The sequence below is a fragment of the Podarcis filfolensis genome (assembly GCF_964270895.1).
Source record: "Podarcis filfolensis genome assembly, chromosome: 2".
NCBI classification, from domain to species: domain Eukaryota; kingdom Metazoa; phylum Chordata; class Lepidosauria; order Squamata; family Lacertidae; genus Podarcis; species Podarcis filfolensis.
Genome location: NC_139605.1, coordinates 113,944,237 through 113,969,127, shown reverse-complemented (window position 1 = coordinate 113,969,127; position 24,891 = coordinate 113,944,237). Strand labels below are relative to the sequence as shown.

General features: G+C 48.7%; 1 protein-coding gene across 15 annotated transcripts in view; it reads right to left on the bottom strand.

Annotated features, from left to right (window-relative positions):
* Positions 1–5,440: 5,440 nt before the first annotated feature.
* ZNF385A (zinc finger protein 385A) overlaps positions 5,441–24,891 on the bottom strand; it is a 198,261-nt gene continuing 178,810 nt past the window's right edge. For all 15 annotated transcript variants that reach the window (XM_083599419.1, XM_083599415.1, XM_083599407.1 and 12 more), the window contains 4 exons: positions 20,861–21,205; positions 11,333–11,511; positions 9,799–9,894; positions 5,441–7,776 (listed from right to left, as the gene is read on the bottom strand). In XM_083599419.1, coding sequence (XP_083455545.1) covers positions 7,546–7,776; positions 9,799–9,894; positions 11,333–11,511; positions 20,861–21,205 — 851 coding nt within the window. In that variant the 3' untranslated portion in view covers positions 5,441–7,545. The remainder of the gene's footprint in view (positions 7,777–9,798; positions 9,895–11,332; positions 11,512–20,860; positions 21,206–24,891) is intronic.

The following is a 24,891-nucleotide window of genomic DNA, read 5'->3' as shown; positions in this document are numbered from 1 at the left end:
ACTTGGTTGGCATTCAACACACAGCCACAGTTTGTTTTACAAACTGCAAGTTGTCACACAGATGATTAAGCAAACCATGGCTCGTTTCTCCACTGGTTTTATTTCCCAGCTGCTCTTGCCTTTGTGGTCTGGTGAGCATCTGGGGCAGGGTAATGAAACAAACCACGGCCAAGGAAGAGTGCTGGGTTTTCATGTAATGCCAAACCAAATTTCATAAGTCAACAATGAACCATGGGTTTGTACCATGGGTTGTTGGCAGTAAACAAACCATAGTTAAGCTGCTGGGCAGAGTTCGCACGTACTAAGCCAAGTTTTAATAACCACAGTTCAGCAGTATGCAGTGGATGTCCAAGCAGCGACAACAGCTCCTGCTCATTTAGTACCCGGTCCTTTCATTTGCCCCACCACCATCACTACCTGGAGTCCTGCTTGGCACAAACAGGTGAAAGTGTGGACAGAGAAAATGAACGGGTTGCTCTCTCTCTCATTGAAGAAGATTTAGGGCCCACACCCAAGGCAAAGGATGGCAACACTCCTACAAGGAATGCTACCGATACCCTCAGGTACCTTACTCAGTGATGGGGAACCAGATGTTGCTGAACTCCAATACCCCTAATCTCCTAGTGGATGGAGCTGCCCCAGGCAGAGACAAAAGGATTGCTGACCCAAATTAAGCACTGAGCTGGGATTTGGATCCAGGTCTCCCTTTGATGAAAGAGTTGTGTCCTACATTTGTTTTTTAACTTTGGGCAATCTGCTTGGCTGGGATTTACCTGCTCTCACCTGCTGCTGCTGCTGCTGCTGCTGCTGCTGCTGCTGCTGCTGTATAAGCCTTGCTGCTCTCAGTGCTTGCTATAGGTCAGGTTCAGACAACCCATGAAACCAGAACACAGGCTCATCCATAGAAACCACCCAGATTTATCCTGGGATGCCTGGCTAGTAGCACTTCCCCTGCAAGATTGCATACCTTCAGATATTCTTCCAGGCCCCAGCCAGCTCTCTCAGTTGACCGGAAGTCATTCTAGATATCTAGCATCTTTTCTCCTGCCAAACTCAGCAGCATTCACACACCGATGGCAAGGGAAGCAGTTTGCTTGGAATTAAGACATGATGCAATCCAGGAGTTGCCAACGTGGCACCCTTGAGGTCTCCCCCTGGTGTCCATGAAGCCTTTGAGGCTCCCTATAAACACACACACACACACAAACCCCCTTGGTCATGGTAAAGCTTGTTACCTTTTTCTTACCTGACAAGTACAGAGAGCTGGAGGAGGAAGTTGGAAGAGGGACACTCTTTCCTACTTCCTCCTTTCACCTCTATGTGCTTTTCAAAGCTCAGATTAATTCTACTGGATCCTAGTGTGTGTTTGAGCATTTTCCCCCCATGGAGGCTGATCCACAGGAGGGGGTAGAAAAGAGATCATAGCACACATTCAAAAATCTGTATATGCCCACAGACCTCTAAAGATTGCTCACCTTGATGTAATAATATGGTATGTGTCTTTGTTTTGTTACAGTGTAAACAGCCCTTGATCTTCGGATGAAGGGTGGTATAGAAATATAATAAATAGTAAGAATAGTAAGAATTAATTCTGTGTCTGTATTTATATACACAGGGCTTCTTGGGCTACAGCTGCCATATCCCAACCTGAAGTGTCTTTCCGCCTTTCATAAAAATGTAAGTACTGCCTTGACAGATGAGCCTATAGGTATGGTAATTTAGTTATAATGACTTAATGTTTAATTAACCAACCAATGTTGTATGAATTTGCGTAATCCCTTTTACAAGCTCTCTAGGCCAGGGTTGGGCAGATGGTAGCCTGGGATCTACTGGTAGAAGATCTCTGGTTGATTTGCCGTAGATAAGCAAGGATTTCTGACACCCGCCGTTTAACAATAGCAAATGTAAAACAACCTTTTCACCCAAATTAGGCTGTAGAAATGACACAAGCTAACCAGGACTGGATTTTTGTGTGAAAGGGCTTTTGTGTTCAGTTCAGTACTGGGTGCTGAAAACTATTTCCTAGGCTCAGAGGCACCCCATTAATTGAATACTAATTGCACGTCTTTGCACCCGATTGGAGTTCTAGAAGAAAACACACACAAAGTAGGTCTGGCAAGACAGAAACCTCTGATCTAAGCTTTTACTGTCACATCTTGCCATAGTGAGTGCCACACGTTGATTATCCACTACATGAACCTTTAAAGAGCTTAAAGGCAGCAGCAACAATACCTTCTGCACAATTGCTCTAATGGTCCTTTTGCCCATCCTCCTCTCCTGCCTGCTGCCTGCGAGCTGTGGAAGTGAATGCCTGAAATGTTCCATTGGCACAGGGTGGATATAGACAACCAATAGCCAAGCAATAACTTAACCCATGGGGGTCAAACCACTTGCTGTCAGATGTCTGTAATCATCCAGTCGCAGAGATTTTTTTTTTAACTGCACATCAAACGTTCCTTTTGTATACTGATTTCCCTATGGGCTTGCTTCGCAAGACGAAAACGTCTTGCAAGTTTGTTTCCTTTTTCTTAACACCGTTAATACAATTGCGACTTGACTTCGAGGAGAAACTCATAGAACGCAGTGTACATAGTAGCCTTTTTTGAGGTTTTTAAAGACTTTGGTGATTTTTGAAGCTTTTCCAAAAATTCTTTTGCAGCCATTTGGTAAGTTAAGCTTTTAAAACTTTTTTTGGGGGGTTTGGATTTTGGGTTGGGGTGTTTGGAATTCAAGGACTTGGTGTTGGGGAGGGGTTTGCAAGAATCTGGAAGCTTGTGTGTGTGTTTTCTGCATTTTTATGATTTTCTGTGACCATTGGGCCACTCTGCTGTTTTTTAAAAAAAATTCTGGGTTTGAATTTTGAAATGCTCTTTACAGTATGTGTGACTTTAAAGAGCAGTTAATAAACTCTTGTTGTACCAAATTTGGCTTTGTTTGGACTTTTTTTGACCATAGGAACGCATTAATTGATTTTCAATGAATTCCTATGGGATTTCGTGCTTCGCAAGACGAAAAATTTGCTAGACGAAAAAATTCGCGGAACGAATTAATTTCGTCTTGCGAGGCACCACTGTATACAGTATACACAATATACTGTGTCTATATACTATATTTGATGTTTGCAGTACATAGACCGAACAGACACCTGTATATACAGACATCTGTATATCTCCACACTCATGGTTCTTAAGGGCTGTCGCACCTTAAGAGCCAGGTCATTTTGAATTGAAAGGGTGTTGAGTCAAGTGACTGAGAAGATGCTGCAAGCCCAGCAAGAGCCCTGATCAATGGGACATGTGGGGTGAAGGTGCTGTGGTGCAGAGAACAAATGTGTTCTTCTGCCCCCTGCTGTCGTGAGCCAGCGCTGCTCACCGCATGTCTAAGGAAGTGAAAGCTTGCCAGCAAGGAAAGGTTTGTCTGTTTGTTAGGCGCTGAGATGGTCAAAGGCACCTTCTCTTCCTAAGCCCCTGGGAAGTTTACTGCAGCACATTATCAAGAAGCATGAGAAGGCTCCTGGGGAAATGCTTGTGGTACTCTGGCTGTGCATGATGCTGTCGAGATTCCTGCATTGCAGGGGGCTGAACTAGATGATTCTCAGAGTCCCTTCCAACTCTACAATTCTATGATTCTGTAATGTGAATTCTGTGCTATAGGCAGCCGCACTCTCAGACCCATGGGCCAGCCCCAGGCTGAAGTCACATGAACTGATAAAATGGAAACTTGGACGCAGCCCAGTCCTTAATCTACCCTCCCTTGCTTGCACTTTCTCTGCACTGCTTGAGCAAGCAAGGAAAAAGGAGGATTAAAAACCAGGGGAGGCAGCAATCTGCATGATCTCTCTCTCTCTGGGAGAGGGCTAGGTCTAAAATAGACATGCACACAGAACCCAGAGCCAATCGGAGTTGTTTGCGGGGCTGCCCTCAAGACATTTCAGTGATTGAGGCAGGAAATCTGAATAACATATTTAAACTGTTCGCCCCGAGGCAGTGGGAAAATCTCCAGCGCAAGCCACACTTAAATGAACCGAAAATGCTCGGGAGCATCATGTGCTCAAACAGCTCTTCAGTTTGGTGGCGCTTGGAGAACATCCCAATGAACCATGCACTGCAGGTCACATCTGCTTGACTCCCACTCTCCTTAATAGCACTCAAAATATGCTGCCCGAAGCCATGGCCTCATTTTGCCTCAGGGTAGAGCCACCTCTGGGTCACATTGGTGTTCAAGCGTAGGATGAGACAGTGTAGGCAGTCAAGATCTCCTCCTCTGAGGGACGCATCACGTTACAGTCTCAATGGATGCACATTACAGACTTGCAACGTGCATCGGTTGGAAACTGCAATGTTTCAAGTGTGCTTAACATTTTTTACCTATGCCATGGAAACATTCTCAGGAATAAACAGCTGCAGCGTGGAGATGCATCGTATACCCGTTAATCAGGCACCCCCAAACTCGGCCCTCCAGATGTTTTGGGACTACAACTCCCATCATCCCTAGCTAACCTAGGGACCACCTAGGACCAGTGGTCAGGGATGATGGGAATTGTAGTCCCAGAAAAGCTGGAGGGCCGAGTTTGGGAGTGCCTGCCGTTAACGTATATCGTCATGTATGAAACTGGTCTGAGCAGAACTCTTGTTTTTAGAGTTCAGTGGTGGTAGTCAAAATTTGGGGTGGTAATCAACTAAGTTTTAGTCAGAGCAGACCCAGTGAAATTAATGGAACTAGTCATGTGCATTAATTCCAGTGGGTCTGCTCTGCGTTAAATTTAGTTGAATCCATGAACTCATTTTACGGCAAAGATAATCAGAACAATCTATATTGAAGTTTCTTAGCCAGTGGTAACTGTAACTAAAGCTGTACAAGAAGGCAGATCAAAGTTGCTTGCAACTCAGCAGCCATGGGCATAGCCAGGATTTTTGTTAGCAGGGAAAGGACCTCAAATTTGTATTGATTTGTATTGATTGGCGGAGGGGGAGCTGCCCCCCTCTTGGGCTATACCCATGGATGCAGCTCCCTTATCAAGATCTTCACAAATCTGACCAGTAGGGGTGGAAGTGGGAATGGAGAGGGAATTTGCTTCCCCTGAAATCCCCACCCTGTATCCCAAGGCTCTGGGATTTTGTACAGTGACATTCTCACGACCAGATCCAGAGGATGGGTTCTCTAGCTAAGTGTCCCTGAGGTCAGTGGAGCAGGAACAAACAAGATGCACTGGAGGAAAAGGAAAGCCATCTTCCCCATGTTTATACCAGTCCTATCCAATGCAGTGGTTTCATAATGCCTGCCAGTTGCAACTTCCATGCCTTCCCTCCCTTCAGCATCTGAAGTGGGCTCTGGGATCAGAGCACACGCCTGCCCACAGAGCCTTGGGGTTGCTCCCAGTCTGAAGCCGCCATGCTGAGCCCTGGAGTCCCCGACAGAGGCGAAGAATGCAGGCGAAAACGAGCCTTATCACTTTTATTGTTGTCAAGGGGCAGAGGAATCAAAGGTGCTATATGGGATGAAGCAGAAAGGCATTGGTGTCAGCAAGAAAGGTGGGGCGGGGGGGCGGGAGACAGGGCAAGGAGAAAGTCTAGCATGGACAGACGGATGGCAGATGGAAAGACAGACACTCTGGGGTGAACAGGACACCTGGGATGGGCAGAGGGAGGGGGACAGGTTGCCTTGTGGGCTTTGAGGGACTGAGGTAACGCGGGACAGGACTGGCGTGATTCATGCCAGCTAGGGGGAAGGTGGGTCCCATTCCCCCCACATACGCCAGTGTCTCTATTGCTCTGAAAATCAGTCACAGTTTTGAAAGGGGCAAGGTAGAGGAGTGTGGCTAATGGCCATGGCATGGAAGACCTTCCTCCCTGGTCAACGGGGTCATATTCCGGGCCTTGCGTTGTTGTTCTGCTCGGGGCAGATGGGAAACTGCAGACCATGGTGCATGCATGCATGCATGTGTGTGTGTGAGAGAGAGAGCGAACCCGAACCTCCGTTGTTCCATTAATCAACACACACAAATGTACACACACACACACGCAAAATCCATGGATAGGCGCCAACTAGGATGCGTGCCAGGGAATTTAACAAGCATCTGGAATTTTATGTGCGCCGGGTGGGGTTGGGCTTTAGGAGAAGGGGGCCTGGAGAGGAGGAGGCTGTTTAATCTCCAGGAAACTAATGACCTGGCCTCCTGGTTAATGTCCCACCCACTCAAGAAAGGGGTGGAGGGATGGGGACCCAACTCTGTCGAAAAAAAGCAGAGGGGGAAGGAGACACAGAGAGATGTTGTGCTACCATGGCAACAGCTCAAATAAGCCAAAGGGAAGGTCTACAGGCAGAACAAGATGCAAGGAACTCCTTTAGAGAGATCCCTGCTCTTCTTTACTTAGGAGCCAAGAGTCGAGGCTAACAACCCAGTCAGATGAGTCAAAGCCCTTGCTCCTACTCAGTGAGATAGCAGTGTGAGTCCCAGTTTTTCATCACCACACACACACACAACCATACCAATCACATGGTTTCCAGGTTAGGTGATGGGATCGCACTCACTTTCTCAATTCAGAGTTCTTCCTGATTCCTCCAGATTTAACGAAACGTAACTTTAAAAGAAGAAAAACAGCCCAGCCCAGATTCCCTTGATTTTCCTTACCTAGGGAGGGTGGGTGGTGTAGAGGAGGGAGCGGTTGTCTGACTCAGGTGTGTGGATGTCACTTCTGAACAGAAAACGATGCTGAGTTTATGTCTGTCTGCCTCTTAGAGGAATGGGGGGTGAGGGCAATGGGAACACAGTAATTGCTCTGCCAGTCTCTTGTCGAGGTGCAGCGGTGGTGGGGCCACTGGGGGCTCCCATTGCATGGAAGCGCAGTGAGGGTGGGGCCAGCACAGGGGAGCGTGGGGAAATCGGGGGGGGGGATATGTACATGGAGGTGCCGGCCAGCATTATTGCAGTAGGGGCTCTGTCTTCCGGAGGCCCTGTCTTCTGTCCCGTGCACACAAACACACACACACACCCCTTTCAGTGCAAGTGGACAATGGCTTGTATGAGTGGGGGAGGCAAGGCCCCCCCTTAGCTCTGGGATGGAAGGAAATTGCTTGCTGATCAGTCCCTGAGGTACCAGAACTGCCTCCCCTTTCGATGCTCCACAGAGTCCTGGGGAGGCACTATCTCTCCCCAACCTTTTGTGTACCTCGGGAGATGTGACTGACACACACACATAGATGCACACAAACACACCTTGGCCCAGCCTGTGGGAGACCCTGGCTCTTGTGCAGATTTGGCCAGGGACCCCAGATGGGGTTGAGAGCAGGTGCGTGCGTGTGTGTTTGTGTGAGGGTGGGATTGTCCCTTTTTCTCTTCTCAGAAAAATATTTCCATCTCTAGTTACAAAGAAAAAAAGAGGAAAAGAAACAAAAAAAAGAAAGGAAAGAAAAAAATCGCTCCCGTTGGATGGGGCCGGGCGCCATGTGACGTTGCCGAGACCTGTTGCTAGTTGCCGGGGTGGGCGGTTCCAGTGGTGCCAAGAGTCCCGGGATTGTGGCAGGCAGGTGGGTGGACGGGCGGCATCAGTATGGCGAGAAGAGGATGGGTCCGTGTGCAGTTCGGATGGGCCCCGGAGCCGGGCGCAGGAGCGGGTGCGTCAGAGGCGGGCCCTGCAACAGCGGGGGCGTCGGGGCTGGTCGCAGCGTCAGGGGCGAGGAAGCGGCGGCTGCCATGGCTGCTGCCACAGCCAGCGGATTGGGCAGCAATCCGGCCGCCAGCGACTTGGGAAGCTCCTTTGGGAAGGCCAGGGAGCCCTGTGGAAACAAAACGAGAGAGGCAGGCGTCAGAGGCAATGTAGGAGATTGCCTTACGGTAAGCCAGAGCTTTGGTCCATCTAGCTCAGTAGTGTCTGGCAGCAGCTTTTGCACGGTCCCAGGAGTGGGCATCCCCAGTTTTAATGGACTGGCTGGATACAGAAGGGTGGTGGCAGGCACCAGCTGGGAAACCCCAAAGGGAAGAAGGCTCAGAGCTAAGGGATTGGTGGTGGGACAACAATGCCTGGTCAGAGAGAGGAGACGGTGTCAAAAGCTGAAAAGGTAATAGGGTTTTTAGGGAGAAGGAAGAGGCGGTGGCAGAGAGCAGTCCAGAATCAGAGGCAGAAATGGAGGCAAGCCAAGGAGAAGAAACGAGGCAGGCTGCTGAAGACGCCAGGGGGTAAAGGTAAAGGGGCCCCTGACCATTAGGTCCAGTTGTGACCGACTCTGGGGTTGCGGCGTTCATCTCGCTTTATGTGGCCAGCATGACTAAGCTGCTTCTGGCGAAGCAGAGCAGCGCACGGAAACGCCGTTTACCTTCCCGCCGGAGCGGTACCTATTTATCTACTTGGACTTTGAGGTGCTTTCGAACTGCTAGGTTGGCAGGAGCAGGGACTGAGCAACATGAGCTCACCCCATCGCGGGGCTTCGAACTGCCGACCTTCTAATAGGCAAGTCCTAGGCTCTGTGGTTTAACCCACAGCACCACAGAGCAGTCCAGAATCAGAGGCAGAAGCGGAGGCAGGCCAAGGAGCAGAAATGAGGCAGGCTGCTGAAGACGCCAGGGAATAGGGCTGGGCAATGTCAGGTTTTCCACATCGTGATCTGGCACCGTGATGTTGAAATGGAGGAAGGAACAAGGTGCGTTGGCTCCAGCCCCGTGAGGTATCAGGGTGAAACTGCCACCACTCTCACCGAGGGAGCTGTGGTGCTTTCACCCTGGCTCCTGACCAGGGCTTCCTTGTGCTGCTCAGCTGGGCAGGGGCACAAAGGCCCTGCCCCCCCCCAGCTGAGTCCCAATGTCCTTCTGATTTGAGTGTGAGGCATGGGGGCTCGCTCAGCTGGGGAGCAGGAGCAGTTTGCGCAAGCCAGAGATGGGGTGGGGCTGCTTTAAACTGCTCCGCTGAGGAGTGAGCCCATGCCTTAGCAGAGCCATTTAAAGAGGCTGAGGGAGGAATAAGCTGTATCGGCCTGACAATGCAGCTTGCTCCTCCCTCTGTGTTAGGAGGGGCAGTGTGTGATGGCAGCTTCACCCAGCAGTATATAGTGGGTGAAACCACTGCTGCTCCCGAGTCCCTCTGCTCCCAGCGACCCTGTTAGCAGAGGGTTACCCTCTGCAATATACTGCTGGGTGAAGCCTGGCACTATTGAGCAGCCTTGTTTCTCCTAATAAAGAGTTAACTTCACTTACTTTGTGTGATTTATAGCTGAACCACTCCCGACACCAACATTATTTGGAGATGCCAGGGACTAAACCTGGAACCTTCCACGTGCAAAGCAAATAGCCCTTCCCCAACCAGAAAAGGAAGCTAAGCTGCACCCAACATTGGGGGGCGGGGCCTGTTAAGCATGCGTGATGTCACACGACTGTCGCAGGTCTCCCAAGTGTCTGTGCGGTGTCTTCCGTTGCTGCGTGGCCTAGGATGACCTCCAGCCAGGCCACGCGGCATCTGCCAAAGCAGCGCAAGACAGCAGACAAAGGGAGGGGAGCAAGGAAGGAGTCGGCCTCCTCAATATTGGGGGAGGGGCTTGACCCCACCCCAACAGACATGGGGAGTGGGGGCTGAAGATGCCTCAGTCCTGTAGAGTTGGTGTCTATTTTTATAAATGAAAAACACCCTGGAACAAAAAGGTGCCTTCAGACACTTTGTTTTGCTTGGTTTATGTTATATGGTCAGGTGCAGGGTGGCAGCTCTCAAAGTCTGTCCAGTACGTACTGCTCTGAGCACAGTTACCCCAACCCACTCCAAACGGAGAGATGCCCCCAGCCCCTGCCCCCCCCTGGCCAATACTGCCACTCACCTGCAGCTCTGCCATGCCTCGCTGCTTCTTGTGCCGACTCAACAAGGGGTTGGGCTTCCCAGCTACTCCATCCCGGTGCCGTCGACTGGAAATGTGCTACAAAGAGGAAGAACCAGGCATAATGCTTAGGAGCAACCATGGAATCTTCACTCCCTGACCTGGTTTCCCTCAAGATCTCTTTCCCTTCCCCAATCCATCAACAAGCGTGCACAGAATTCAGTAAGTGAAGTTCTGACATGCTCACCGGTGCTGCTAATTTGTTTCCTTGTGCACATACCTAGGGGAGAGTCAATGGGCTGTTGGAGTGCCCAGGCATTATTTGTACACAGAGAGCAAATAATGGACTAGGCCATGGTTGTCTGGTGCCTGAGGTGGGCAGCGCCAATGTTCTCCCCACTCCAAATTAACAGAGCACAATGCACCAGAGAGCCCCACTGAATAATAATACAGTGGTACCTCAGGTTACATACGCTTCAAGTTACATACGCTGCTAACCCAGAAATAGTGCTTCAGGTCAAGAACTTTGCTTCAGGATGAGAACAGAAATCATGCTCCGGCGACACAGCGGCAGCAGGAGGCCCCATTAGCTAAAGTGGTGCTTCAGGTTAAGAACAGTTTCAGGTTAAGAACAGACCTCCGGAACGAATTAAGTACTTAACCTGAGGTACTGCTGTAATAATAAAATTTTAAAGCCGGGCTCAGAGCGGCTAACAACAAATAAAAGTAACACAGTTTACATAAAGTCACAATCAATTAATTGAAATGCATTCTAGAATCAATTCATTCTAAAACCAATCCAGAATCAAATTAATGAGAACCATTGGGCTAGAGTTCTGTGAGGATTACCGAAGGAGGGGTTCAGAGTGCCTTGGCCAAAGGTCTGGTGGAACAGCTCTGTCTTGCAGGCCCTGCGGAAAGATGTCAAGTCCCGCAGGGCCCTAGTCTCTTGTGACAGAGCGTTCCACCAGATCGGGGCCACGGTCGAAAAAGCCCTGGCTCTGGTTGAGGCCAGCCTAACCTCCCTGTGGCCCGGGATCTCCAAGTTTTTTTTATTTGAAGACCATAAGGTCCTCCGTGGGACATACCAGGAGAGGCGGTCCTGTAGGTACGAGGGTCCTCGTGGACAGGAGCTGTGCCCCGTGGGTTATATCTGCCCCGCACGCTGCTGCTCTCAACAAAGATCAAAATGGGAGACCACTTCATTTTGCTCTGTTTGGTGAGCTGACTCTGTCCCAGTGACTTGGGCTAAAGCCAGTGATTAAATTTCTGCAATAGGAAGTCCTGATAGGGAGCTGAAGTTTGCCCTGGAAGCTGTGCTTTTTCGACACAAAAGTTTGCTGTTCTCTAAACCTGCCATTACTAAGAGGAGAGGAAAATGTACTCCGTGTTTGCTCAGAGGCACATAGCTCTTTCATAGCTGAGCATTATAAAATAAAATAACTTTGATTATACTGTGTCCCTTACATTCTTTCAAGCGGCACAGAGGCCTCCACCAGCAAAATAGGGCTGTCGTGCTATTAAAATGCCTCCTCACCTGTTTGAGCTGGATCTCCGAGTTGACTTTGACATTGCAGATTTCACAGTGGAAGGTTCTCTCCTGAGCGCTGGGGTCTTGGCTGCCTGGCTCCCCTCCAGTGGTGGGGCTCAGGCGTGGATATGCCTTGATAGGCCCCAACCCACTGCGTGCTTCCAGGATAGTCTTGTGCTTTGTACCTAGGAAGAGAACAAGAAGCAGTTCTGTAAGTATAAAGGCTCAAAGCACCCTCTTGAGGTACTTCCATTCATCAGAACTCTTCTTTATAGCACTCCAGGCTCGATGCTTGCTTCACAGCGAGTGCTATGCACAAAATGGATCATTAATCTTAACCAGCCCTCCATAATATAAGGGTTTAAGTGAAAACTTTAGTTATTTTAATTGTAATTATAGAAATTATATTCCTACAATTAAAGGAATTTAACCTATGGTTTGTTGTGCATCCCATGGTTCCCTGTGGGAAGATCAGTGGGGACATGGACCAGGGTCTTTTATGCAGTGGCACCTTCTTTACAGAACCAGCTCCCTCAGCAAAACCACCAGGCTCCCTCATAGCTCCTTCCGCAAGCAAAGGAATGTGTTTTTATTTCAAAGAGATGGTTAGCCAAAGGGGCACAATATGTCATCTTCTTATTTAACATCTGCTGCCTGTTTTTATGTCACAAGTAAAGTACAATTGGCAACTTCACTGACAAGAGCAAAAAACAGACCTCTCAAACATTGACCTAACACCTCCCTCCACAGAACCTCCATTTGTTCTCAGAACATCCCTCTGGGATTAGAAATCTCCTCACAGCAAGCTTAACTCTCCCTGCCCTCTCTCCCTACTAGGTTCTTTTACAATTGCCACCTCAAATTTAGGTTATAACCTCATGGAAGGGGACATGGTAATAACAAAGTTCTCACTAAGGTGGATAAACCTGTATTGGGTTGCACTACTTCAGTGATGGCCAAACTTGGCCCTCCAGCTGTTTTGGGACTACAGTTCCCATCATCCCTGACCACTGGTCCTGTTAGCTAGGGATGATGGGAGTTGTAGTCCCAAAACAGCTGGAGGGCCAAGTTGGGCCATCACTGCACTACTTCATGCTTCAGGCAGGGATTTAAACAGTGGAATCCCCTTATGCACAACATTCCCAGAACATGGCAAACAAGAATGTCAAGGACGAAGCTAAGTTAACATTCTTCTCCCCAACATCTGGCTTTCTCTGTTGAGGGCCCAGGTCCCCCACTCATGACCTATAGCATTGTCCCCCACCTTGCCCATAAGAAAATGGCCATGGAGGGGGAGGGCAGAGGCAAGGAAGCCAGGGTCTGCTTTCCAACCTGGCACTGGATGGATATAAGTTCTACGGCAGGCATCAAGGTCACTTTCAAATAGCTATACATTAATTTTATGCCAATCGCACAGGGTTTTGAGGGGAAACCCAGGAAGCCCATAGGTTAAAAACTGTCGTGTGTGTGCAGCTGACACGAAACACAACTACTCTACTGATGCATGACATCAGGAGCCTCTGGGCAGGCCTATCGGATCAAATCAAGACACTAACAAACTTGACAGCCAGCAGATGTCAAGAAACCTAAAAATGGACATGCCTATAGCCTGAAATTTGGTGGCAGTGAGGGGGCCTAGAGTTACACTGAGGGCCCTTTGCAATTCAGTGCAAAACAACATAAAACCTCGTTTCAAGAGATGTCAGGAGTTTACAGGCACTTATTTTCTTAGAAGTTACAATAAAACAAATGTAAAAATATATTCAGATTATATTCACAAGTACCAGTGTCCATGTATTAAGTAAGCAAGACCCATGGGCAGGAGCAGGCTTCCATGTTACTGAGTCACTGGGTAGGGTATTGCCTGGGCATTGTATCTTACCTTACACCTTTTAAAGTCAGGGATGGGGAAACCTGTGGCCCTTCAGATGTTTTTGGACTACAATCAGCCCCAGACAGCATAACTCAGTGGTCAAAGATGATGAGAGCCGTAGCGCAACAATATCTGGAGCGCCACCAGTTCCCTATTTCTGCTTTAAGTAAGAGGGCTAGATGTGGTCTTTAAAAAACTGACAGTTCAGTGTCCTGGAATATCCTTGCCCATGGGCCAGGCACCCCTCTTGTGTGGGTTTAGCTCAGAAATGATTGGATTCATTCACCTGAGAAGCAATAACCTACTCTAACACAAGGTAATGAGGTGTGTGCATGTTGCATGTGACAAGAAGAGTTGCACTGCCACACACTAGGACTGTGCATATTTTGTGCGAAAAAAATGAATCCAAATCCTAAACCAAGATAACCCTAATTATGTCCCCCAAAAGCTGAATTTGTACAAATTAAACAAATATGCTTTTATTTGAAAATTTATTCTGCTCTACTGGTCAAAGAGCAAAGCAGTAAGGAGGGCACTGAAATACTGCTGTCTGCTAGAAATCCTGCTGAACTCTGCCTCTGCAGCCACAAGGGCCAAACACTTGGGTTTTTGCCTGCTTTCTACATTGAGGCCCAATAGATGCTGAATTCTGCACCTGATATTAATTTGTGCATTTGTATAGTACCGTATTTTTCGCACCATAGGACGCAGTTTTTCCGTCTTAAAAACTAAGGGGAAAAGTCTGCGCGTCCTATGGAGCAAATGCAGGGGGGGAGGCAAGCAGGAAAAGCCCCCAAGAGCCACACACAAGCTTCGCGCGGCTCTGGCGGGCTTTTCCCCAGGAGGGAGAAGGGACTGACGCGGCCAGTCAGTCCCTTCTCCCTCCTCTAGAAAAGCCTTGCGCAATCTCTCCAGCCGCGGGAGGCTGCGCAAGGCTAAAGAGGAAGCCCGGGCAGCGAACGCGATCCATCCCGCTCGCTGCCCGGGCTTCCTCTTTTGCCTAGCATGCCTCTCCAGCCGCAGGAGGCTGCACAAGGCTAAAGAAGCCAACTTTTTAAAAATCTCTCTATCTCTACCTCTTTTTCTTTTTTCGTCCTTTCTCCACCCCCTTATTTTCCTCTGGATCAGTGTTTTTATCTAGATTAAAGTTTTAGTTTGGATGGGGGGTGGATATTATAAAAAAGGAAACTTTGCAGCTTTTATTTTAGTATACAATAAAAACAGATTAAACAAAACACAACAGAAGGAACTAGCATAGAAGAAGAAGAGCAAAGGGAAAGAGGGAGGATACAAAGCCATTTACCAGAGGTAGATCTTAACCCTTGACTCACCTGGGAGCTTCTCTGGGCAGGAATTCCCTCGGCTTAAGTGGGGTGGGGGAAGAGTGGCAGGTAGGGGGGTACCTACCTAGACACTGAAGCCACATGTCTCTCCAATGAAAATTGGGAGTGGGCATTGTGTGAAGTGGCTGTGGATCTCCTGCCGCAGAAGTGTAGGACTGTATAGAGTTGGGAGGGCCACCCGAGGGTCATCTAGCCCAGCCCCCTCACAATGTAGGAATCACAGCTAAAGAACGCCAGGCAGATGGTCCCCCAACTGCTGCTTAAAAGCCTCCAGTGGTGGAGACCCCCAACAACTTCTGAGGTCACAGAATTGCAGGGTTGGAAGGGAACCCCAGGAGTCATCTAGTCCAGCCCCGGTGGACAGCGGGCACGATCCATCCCGTTGTGCAAGGCTAAAGATGCTGCTCAAGGCTAAAGAGGAAGAGCGCAGCCTGTCCGTTGCTCTTTGGGGCTGGGGGGGGGAATAATATTTTTTCCCTTGATTTCCCCCTCTAAAAACTAGGTGCGTCCAATAGAGCGAAAAATATGGTATGTCTGGATGCAGGTGGCGCTGTGGGTTAAACCACAGAGCCTATGACTTGCTGATCAGAAGGTTAGCGGTTCGAATCCCCGTGACGGGGTGAGCTCCCATTGCTCAGTCCCTGCTCCTGCCAACCTAGCAGTTTGAAAGCACATCAAAGTGCAAGTAGATAAATAGGTACCGCTCTGGTGGGAAGGTAAACGGCGTTTCCATGCGCTGCTCTGGTTCGCCAGTCATGCTGGCCACATGACCCGGAAGCTGTACGCCGGCTCCCTCAGCCAATAAAGTGAGATGAGCGTCGCAACCCCAGAGTCGGTCACGACTGGACCCAATGGTCAGGGGTCCCCTTTATAGTATGCAGAGTTAGAGAATGCAAACACACACACACACACCCTACCTTGCAACTACCCAGCTGCCACTGTTCATGAAGAGGGGACAGAGAAAAATTAAACCAGCCACATATACACAAAACATCCAAAAGTACAGTTCTCCCCATCCTACCCCCCCCCCAATTGTCAGGAGAAGAGGCAGAATTCCAAACTTCACAAAAGCTTGCTTTATTAAGGCGAGGTGGCCATAACTCTGGAACAGAAGGTCCCAAATTCAGTTCCCGGCATCTCAGGCCAGGGGTGGGGTGGGGTGAGGAAGCGGCAAGGTCAGGAGAGCTCAAAGTTAGTGCCAGGGGCCCCACAGGTATGTGCACACCTGTGTCACTGCTGCCACCAAACTGAAGCTCCCCACGCTTCACCCCACCCTGCCACTGCCTTGATTCCGCCGCTGCCACCATGGCATGTGCCGCTGCTGCAGAACCACCAACATAGAGCTAGAGCCTGACTTGATATAAGGCAGCTTCCAACGTTCCTAAATCCAGCCGTTTCTGGAAACGATGGGAAAAGTAATCCCCTACTGTAGCATATCAGTTAAGAGTATGAGCTATGAAGTCAGGAAAAGCCTGGTTCAAATCCCAGCTCAGGGAGCCAAAGAAGATGCACTGAGAAATGAGTCCTGTTCAAATAATACACAGTCCTTGTGAGGCAATAAAATGCCAAATGTGTTTCAGCTGATGACAGCCTTCCTCAGGGGCTCAATAGTAAGGCTCTCCACGCATGTGAAGGTTAGTATCAAACAAAACACGTTGGGCAGTTTATAGTTCCGTAAGGATTATGATTACTCGATAAAAGATTTAATTTTAAAGTACTTGTTCTGAGGCTTTCTTTCGTTTTTGGTGCTGCCCAAATCTTGCTTCAGCCACCAACTAACTCCTGAGGTGGCCTAAGTGAGACCTCCAGGTATAGGGCGGTAGGCAAATTTAATAAATAATAATAAAAGCCACTCTTCTTCCACCTCAGTCCTATCACCAGTCCCTACATTGTGGGGGAGAATTACGACACTTACTTATAGAGCTGGTGGGAGGTTTACTTTGGGCCAAACTACAGGTTGTATTAAAAGTGTTTTTCACCAATGTGCTGAGAACTGCCCACATCTCTTTCTTTTTTTCTAAATCAGCCATGGGTGGGGGGGTCCCTGATCCGGATTGGGATAGGTAAAGGGACTACCATCCTTTCTCTGTGCTGTTGTTTTCTGTCAACACCACCTCCTCTCCCACCAAACTCCTATTTGCTCCCAAAGGTGTGTAGGACCTGCCCTGTGGAACGCCCTCCCACCAGATGTCAAAGAGAACAACAACTACCAGACTTTTAGAAGACATCTGAAGGCAGCCCTGTTTAGGGAAGCTTTTAATATTTCATGAATGAGTGTATTTTAATGTTTTGTTGGAAGCCACCCAGAGTGGCTGGGAAAACCCAGCCAAATGGGCGGGGTATAAATATTATTATTATTATTATTATTATTATTATTATTATTATTATTAAAAAACAGCATGGGTGGGAACGGGTTAAGCTCCCTTCTCACCTGCTTCATGGTCCTCATCCAAACTGGGGGGCACCAGCATCCCCCCCCCCCGGCCTAAGCACGTTTCTTTAAAAGGCTTTCACCACAATGTGTGGCTTGGACCTTAGATAATGCCTGTGAGGGTTTTGAATAATTGAAATCTGCTGAATAAAGTGCTAAGCATTACCATTATCATTAAAACAAAACAAAACAGCCCCTTCATGCTGTCGACAGTTCTGAGGAACTGTCTATAACAGAGAGAGGCACTAGAGCTGAGCCTCCCAAACTTGGGTCTCTGGCTGTTTTTGGACTACAACTCCCATCATCCCTGACCACTGGTCCTGCTAGCTAGGGATGATGGGAGTTGTAGTCCAAAAACAGCCAGAGACCCAAGTTTGGTTATCACTGGACTAGGGGATAAGCCTCAGAATACGATACCACAGACAAGGTGCCAACCAGGCGAGAGCCTTGTTCTTGCTGGCACAATGGTTAAGCCCAGCCCTGTTCTAACAAACCCTTCCTTCTTTTTTTACCGGTTCTCAGCAAAGTATAAGGTTTTTCCAGGTAATGACTCAGTACCACAGAACACCCTACTATTCTATTTTTACCAAAATGGAAGGCAAAGCTCTTCTCTTTGCCTCGCCTTCCCCCCCTGCCAGGGCTGGCTGGAGCAGAGTAGGCCTACAGGCAGCAAATGCTGGCTGCCAGCGAAGGGTGAGAAATGATCCATTGCTTATTTTATTATTATATATATATATATTTCTATGCAAGGAGGAGGAGGACAGAGAAGGGGAGAGAAGCACCATTCGGATTTCCTTCCTCAGGCGCTAACATGTCTTGGGTCCCCCTGCTTGCTATGATGGCCTTGGCTTTGCTGCTGAGGCATCGCAGTTCTGACCCGTGGGACCCTTCCAACGTCTCCAGTTTCCTTTGAAGCTGCTCAGCGGCCTCTCGGCCAGAGCGCTGTGGCTCTTGCCTAGATGCTAATGCATGTGGAAGGGAGATACAGGCCGAGGTGAGGCATGCAAAGGGACGAGAAAGGATACAGCTTGCTGAAAGGCACGGCCTCGCTCAAGAGCGGCTGCTGCGCTGCTCTCGTCTCCCGATTCTCCAGACCTGGAAAGTTGGTTGGGAGAAGGGAGCAGGGGTTTCCACAGGAAACTTAAGCTCCTGTGCCTGTGAGCTCATTTTTGTGGGGAATGCCTGACGGGCTGCCAACAGGGGCTCTGCAGCCGCACCCAAGGCTCCAGCTATTGTTTCCATGGTGACAAAGCCAAAGCTGCAAAGCACTATGGGGAAAGGAGACAAAAGAGCTGAGTTTGGGGCAGGGGAAAGAGAGGACGAAGGAGTGTCAGGAAGGTTGCCACTTTTTTTCCTGGCAGGGCTCCTGTGTCTTTATCAGGTGCTGAAAGTTGGGCTAGGAGGAGAAATGGAGCATTTTTTACTGGCATAGTAGGGCAATGGCTATTAAGATTGAGCAGGGTGTAGAAGATGCGCATGAGACTACTTAAGATCAGCAAAGACTAGTACAGGGATGGAAGAATCCTTATGTTCCAGAATTGCCATAACCCCTAATCATTGGCCATGCCGGCTGGAGGCGATGGGAGCTGGAGTTCAACAGTGTCTGGAGGGGCTAAAGTTAGTAAAGGGACCTCAGACCATTAGTCGTGGCCGACTAATGGTCTGAGGTCCCTTTACTAACTTTAGCCCCTCCAGACCATTAGTCGTGGCCGACTCTGGGGTTGCGGCGCTCATCCCGCTTTATTGGCCGAAGGAGCCGGCATACAGCTTCCGGGTCATGTGGCCAGCATGACTAAGCCGCTTCTGGCGAACCAGAGCAGTGCACAGAAATGCCATTTACCTTCCCGCCGGAGTGGTACCTATTTATCTACTTGCACTTTGACGTGCTTTTGAACTGCTAGGTTGGCAGGAGCAGGGACCGAGCAACGGGAACTCACCCTGTCACAGGGATTCGAACCGCCGACCTTCTGATTGGCAAATCCTTGGCTCTGTGGTTTAACCCACAGCGCCACCCTAAGGTTACCCCCTCCTTTACTAGGGCAGTGGCACAACAGGTGATGCCTTCTTGTTCTATTCCAATCTGGGGCTCATCCACACAAGGTTAATGTGGAATTGCAGCTGTGTTTGCATATTGTCTTCATTCAAGTGGCAGTCTGCACCTTCCCCCTGCTAAATTCTTATCTTATGGATGCACAGCTAATCTGATAAAGGAAAAAAAATCAAATATAAAACCATGTCACCCAACTGGATGCACTGAAGCACATTGTGTGGGTGGGCAGGCTTGTTTTTGTTTTTTTACACATGTGGTGTCATTTCACTTGGGGTGGGCATCTAGTGCCACCCCCGCTACTTTTATTTTGTTTCCATCAGCCCAAAGGAAAGGACGCTGGTTGCTGCTGAAGGCGCATTCGCCATTATTTTTTAAACAGCCATTTTGCTCAGAACTCCTCTTGCACAGAGTAGCTGTATTCAAAATTAAAACAAAATGTGGCCTTGCAGGTACAGGAGGTGAGAAAGGAAAAGGAGAGCAAAGGAAACATTTGGCAGTCTTTCATGCAAGTGAATTCAAATACTTGCCATGCTTGGAGCAACACACACACACACAGAGAGAGAGAGGGATACTTTTCTTTTAGACACACCTTAAAATTACATTTGACTGCTCTTTTGGGTATATTGGAAAACTTGCATATTGTTCTAAAGGTGCATGCAGAGCTAAAGAAATATCTGTACGCACAGTCACAATGGGCCTCAGGTTTCTGGAACTTATGGGGAAGTACTACATGTGAGGAGGGGACAATGCACAGCATGAATACATCTCATCAAGCACTGCCCACGAGTGTGGACAGGAAACACCGAGAAAGGTTTCAGAGGTATAAAATTGAAAGCACAAGTGCACACATGGGAACAGCAACCCATGAACGGGCGCATGAATCCGCGAGATTGGACACAGCCTTGGATCAGCTATCCTGCACATGCTTGTCCCCTCACATCTCTCTGCTAGTCCAGAGCCTTCACACAGAACGCTTTTCTTTCATCTCCACCATTTCTTACCGTAGAAAGAAAGAAAACAAAAGCTTCGTCTTCAGACACTAAAGGAAATATTTACACACTGCACTTCAGTGCTGTTCAGTGTGCTGTTCAATTGGCGCTAAGAGATTTTGAATGACTTTGGCTATGGCTCTGAAGTTCCGCTGGAAAGCAAGTGGGGATTGACACCTTGCGAGAAGCCAAAAGGGAGGTTGAATGCAAATTCTAGCACTGATGAGCCCAGCTCCTTGCCCATACCAGTCTCTCCAGAACTAGAACTAATTACGCAGAAGAGGACAAAGAAGCTATGCAAATGTGTATATGAGTTTCAGAATCCCCAGGATTTGGAATGCCTGGGTGCAGAACATGAGGGGCAGGGGCGGGGAATGTTGTTTTCTAAAATGCAGACTATACAGCTCTGGTTATCACAAGCTGGAACACACAACTCATAAAACTGTTTTTCCAAACTACCATGTTCTTACACTGATGCATGTGATGATAGTTTGATGCCCAACCTCCTTCCTTTGCAAAGCACTTTAAAACAGGAAAGCTGTGAGAGGGGCAGGGAAGAGGAGGAGGAGCACTTGCCCCTTGATTTTCACCTGATTCATACCACCACTACCAAGTTGCTTTTATCCTTGCTGAGATTTTGGGCTGATGAGTCTGAAATCCTGCAGCAGAAAAGGCAGCTTAGGTATGTCAAATTTCAAGCAGAAATTAAAGATAAAGGGACCCCTGACCATTAGGTCCAGTCGTGACCGACTCACCTTTGCAAAGTGAGCAGTGAACAGGACCATGAAGTGGTAATGAGAAATCGGATCTCATGAAAACATGCTCCCCCCCCCAAAAAAAGTTTTTACCTTTGTTGTGGGCCTCGAGTTGAGACAGCGAATTGACAGCCACTTTGCAAAGTGCGCAGTACAACAGCTTCTTGGCCTTCTCTTCGTCAGGCTTGGTGTTTCCGTTGCTACTGGGTACCACCCCTGAAGTGGCTGGAACTGCAGTCGCTGTAGAGATCTCTCCCACCTTCGTCCCCCAGGTTTGCCCGCTCTTGGAACTCTGGCTAGGTTCTGGGCAGGGGGCTGAGTGGGGCGGCGGGGGCGCTGCTGCCGCCGGAGACACCAGACAGGGCTGCTTATCTGGAGAGGTGGGAGCAGGGACGGGGGGCACCGTCACCGAACCTCCGATGCCGTTCAGTTGCTCGGCTGCGTGAGAAAAAGAGAAGGCAGTTAAGTAGGGATGGAGCAGGAACAGGCCAGATATAGATACAGGGAGACACACACACACACACCTATGGCCAGTGCTTAATTTAATAATAATAATAATAATAATAATAATAATAATAATAATAATAATAATAATTTATTATTTATACCCCGCCCATCTGGCTGGGCCTCCCCAGCCACTCTGGGCGGCTTCCATAAAAACCAAAAATACAATAAAATATCACACGTTAAAAACATCCCTTAAGATGTCTTCTGAATGTCAGGTAGTTGTTTATCGCTTTGACATCTGCTGGAAGGGCGTTCCACAGGGCGGGCGCCACTACCGAGAAGGCCCTCTGCCTGGTTCCCTGTAGCTTTGCTTCTCGCAATGAGGGAACCGCCATACAAAATGCCAAGTTGAGGGGGGGGGGGCTCAAATCAATGATTAATTTCGGCTCAAGCTCACCAGGGCTCTGCCCCCAAATCTTTTCAATTCCAGGGCTTCACCAGAGAGCAACGCCAAGCACATCACTAACAGTAAACACAGAACACTTGGCTCACTGGATAGCTCAGTTGGTTAGAGTGTGGAATTGATAATGCCAAGGTTGCAAGTTTGATCCCCATATGGGACAGTCCTGCAACTGCAGGGAGTTGAGCTAACTAATCCTCAGGGTCTCTTCCAATTCTACAATTCCGATTCCTGCCCCTCACCACAGAGAGCCAAAGCTAGGTGCCATTGTGTATTTATTTTATATACCACTTGATTACAACAGCTTGTTTAATCGCTGTATAGAATGCTCATTGGCTACTATAGAAGTAGAATCAGTTAGCAGCTATCTCAGCGAATGCCTTCCCCGAGCCTCTCCCTATTACAGCATGGATGGGGGACCTTTGTGCTGCCGAAGGCCACATTTGTTTGAGGGTTAAGTGTCGGGGGCTGCATGCTGGCAGCATATAGGGGCTGGAGCTCCTGGTGGATGGAGCCTATGCCAAAACTTAGGGTATCCTTTTCTCTCTCTCGCTGCCAACCCCCTTTCCCTCATTTCCTCTCTCCCTGCCACATACAATCAGAGTTGGAAGGGATAACGAGGGTCATTCAGTCCAACCCCCTGAAATGCAGGAATCTTTTTGACCAATATGGACAATCTGAGATTAAGAGTCTCAGGCTCTACTGTGGCCAGTGTGGTGTAGTGGTTAAGAGCGATAGACTCATAATCTGGGGAACCGGGTTTGCTTCCCCGCTCCTCCACATGCAGCTGCTGGGTGACCTTGGGCTAGTCACACTTCTTTGAAGTTTCTCAGCCTCACTCACCTCACAGAGTGTTTGTTGTGGGGGAGGAAGGGAAAGGAGAATGTTAGCCGCTTTGAGACTCCTTCGGGTAGTGAAAAGCGGGATATCAAATCCAAACTCTTCTTCTCTCTCTCTCTCTCTCTCCATGCCAGCCCCCTTTCCCTTATTTTCTCTCTCCTTGCCCCCTGCACAAAGATAGGCTGCAGGTTCCCCACTCTTGCCTTATAGACACACATCCCATTAACAGGTCTGTGTTGCAGGCATGGCACACATCACCTTCCCTGCATCAGGACTAGCTCTGCCACTCTGTACGGAAATTGGGTCAGATCAAAGGGCTACCACATTGAGGACTGAGCATGCCCAGTGGTCATGGAACGCAGGCTGACGGTTGGAGGGGGTGGGAATGGAAAACTTGGGGGGGGGGGGAGGGAGGGAGGGAGGGAGGGGGAGAGGGAGAGAGAGAGAGAGAGAGAGAAGGAATGGTGTATTGTGGAAGAGGGCAGAGTTCCAGCTAGCCAACCACAGTTCACCATTTTGTTTGAGTCCCACTTGTATATTTCTCTATTTAATTCCATCTTAGACAGAGCTAGGAAACTTTTGCTCCTAAGCAGGGGGTGCCAGTACCAATGCATTAATATTTGGCATGCCTTAGATCTGAGCTCTGGCATTCAAAACAGGTTCCAAAGCTGAGCCCTGGCTTATTAAACCTTGCCTCTGGGGCTGGATTATGGAGACCTCTTTACGAGAGCAAGAGGAGCAAGGCTGTAATACCGCCTGCTAAATATTTTAGTTTATTATTATTTAAAATGCAAATACCATGCCCAGGAGTCCTCAGTTTTATCCTCAGAACACACAAATATATATTGCACATGCATTTGCTTGGCATAATTTATTCTGCTGCCAAGATTGAAAATTAAAATATGTTTTATCATACAAATGTAGATTCAAAGATCAAAGAAGCTAACGAAGAAAGAACAGAAATAAATAAAATCTACTATTCTCTGCCAGAAGAGCAATCTTTAACATGGTTATTCTCTTTCCCCTCTTATTTCCTATTAATGTAATACAGCAGAGCCCATATATTTTATATATTACACACACACAGTTATTCCTCCTGCAATGAGGATTGTTATAATGGTCCTTTGGGGTTCTCAGGAAAACAGATCCTGCGCCAAATACCCCAGATTCTCAAACTTCCAGAGTGAATAGCAGAATATGTCCGAACACAGATGCAGATCTTGTTCACCCAGGAGCTAGGGAGATGACTTTATAGCAGGCAGTCCCCACAGGGCACAACAATGGACTCATCTGATCACGCTGGGAGCAGAATCAAATATGAACAGTCAGGAGGTGGCTTTGAATGGCCTAATAATGCACCAATTCTCAAGTGTGAAGTGTGCCTCCCTAGGGAGATGTGGGCAGTTGCTAAATCTCTCTGATCCCTGCCACAATGCACATCCAAGATCACTTAACTCAGATTAGTCCCCTTTTAACATAGATTATCCACCTCACCACCTTTACCAACAGGGACTTTCCCAAGCCATTTTAATCGAGCCCACTTTAGCGACTGACCACGGAGAGAGGACCCACTGTGCCTGGCAGGTTGTCCAGATTAATTTAGTGGGGAGTATGACTTTGTGCTTGAGGTATGGCTCTGTCCTCTGACTGACCCAGCAAAAGTGTCTGTTGAGCCCCTCTTCTCTTTCTAAGTCAGCATCACTGATGAAAGAGGCAAAGCTGGGCTCCGAACCTCTGGAAAAACTAGAGCTGCAGCAGAGAAAGCAACCAAAAGCTGAGAAACTCAGAGAAGGGTACAGCGGGCAGGAGAAAATAAGGAGTTTCAAGGTGTATACCTGGCAGCAGAAAACAAACTGTTTGCAATACGATGCATTATTCATTGCAAGCAGCTCTGTGAGTAAAAATGGGCCAGTGCAGGAGCTGGAGCTGCCTGTCTGGTGGCGGGGGGGGGGGGGGGGAGGCTGCAGCAAGAGCCTCCTGGCAGAAGTGTTGCTGCAGCTTAAAGGGAGGAAGAGGGCTAAGGCTGCTGTGAGGTTGGGGCCGGCACCAGTGGGAATGCCGGATCGGCTCCATCACTGCCCTGACCCTGCCACCACCTTACTCCTCCCCGGTAAGCGACAGTGATGCTTCTGCAGGGAGGCTGTTGCTGAGGCTCTGTTCCGCCAGGTGATTCACTCCTAGGGCAAGTGTTTTCTATTATATGCCTCTCGCCTCTGAACCTTGTTCATCAGTCCTGGTGGATTATTATTATTGTTTATTAAATTTCATCCAAGGATCACAGGGCACTGTAAAGGTAAAGGTAAAGGGACCCCTGACCATTATTGGCCGAGGGAGCCGGCATACAGCTTCCGGGTCCTGGCGAACCAGAGCAGCGCAC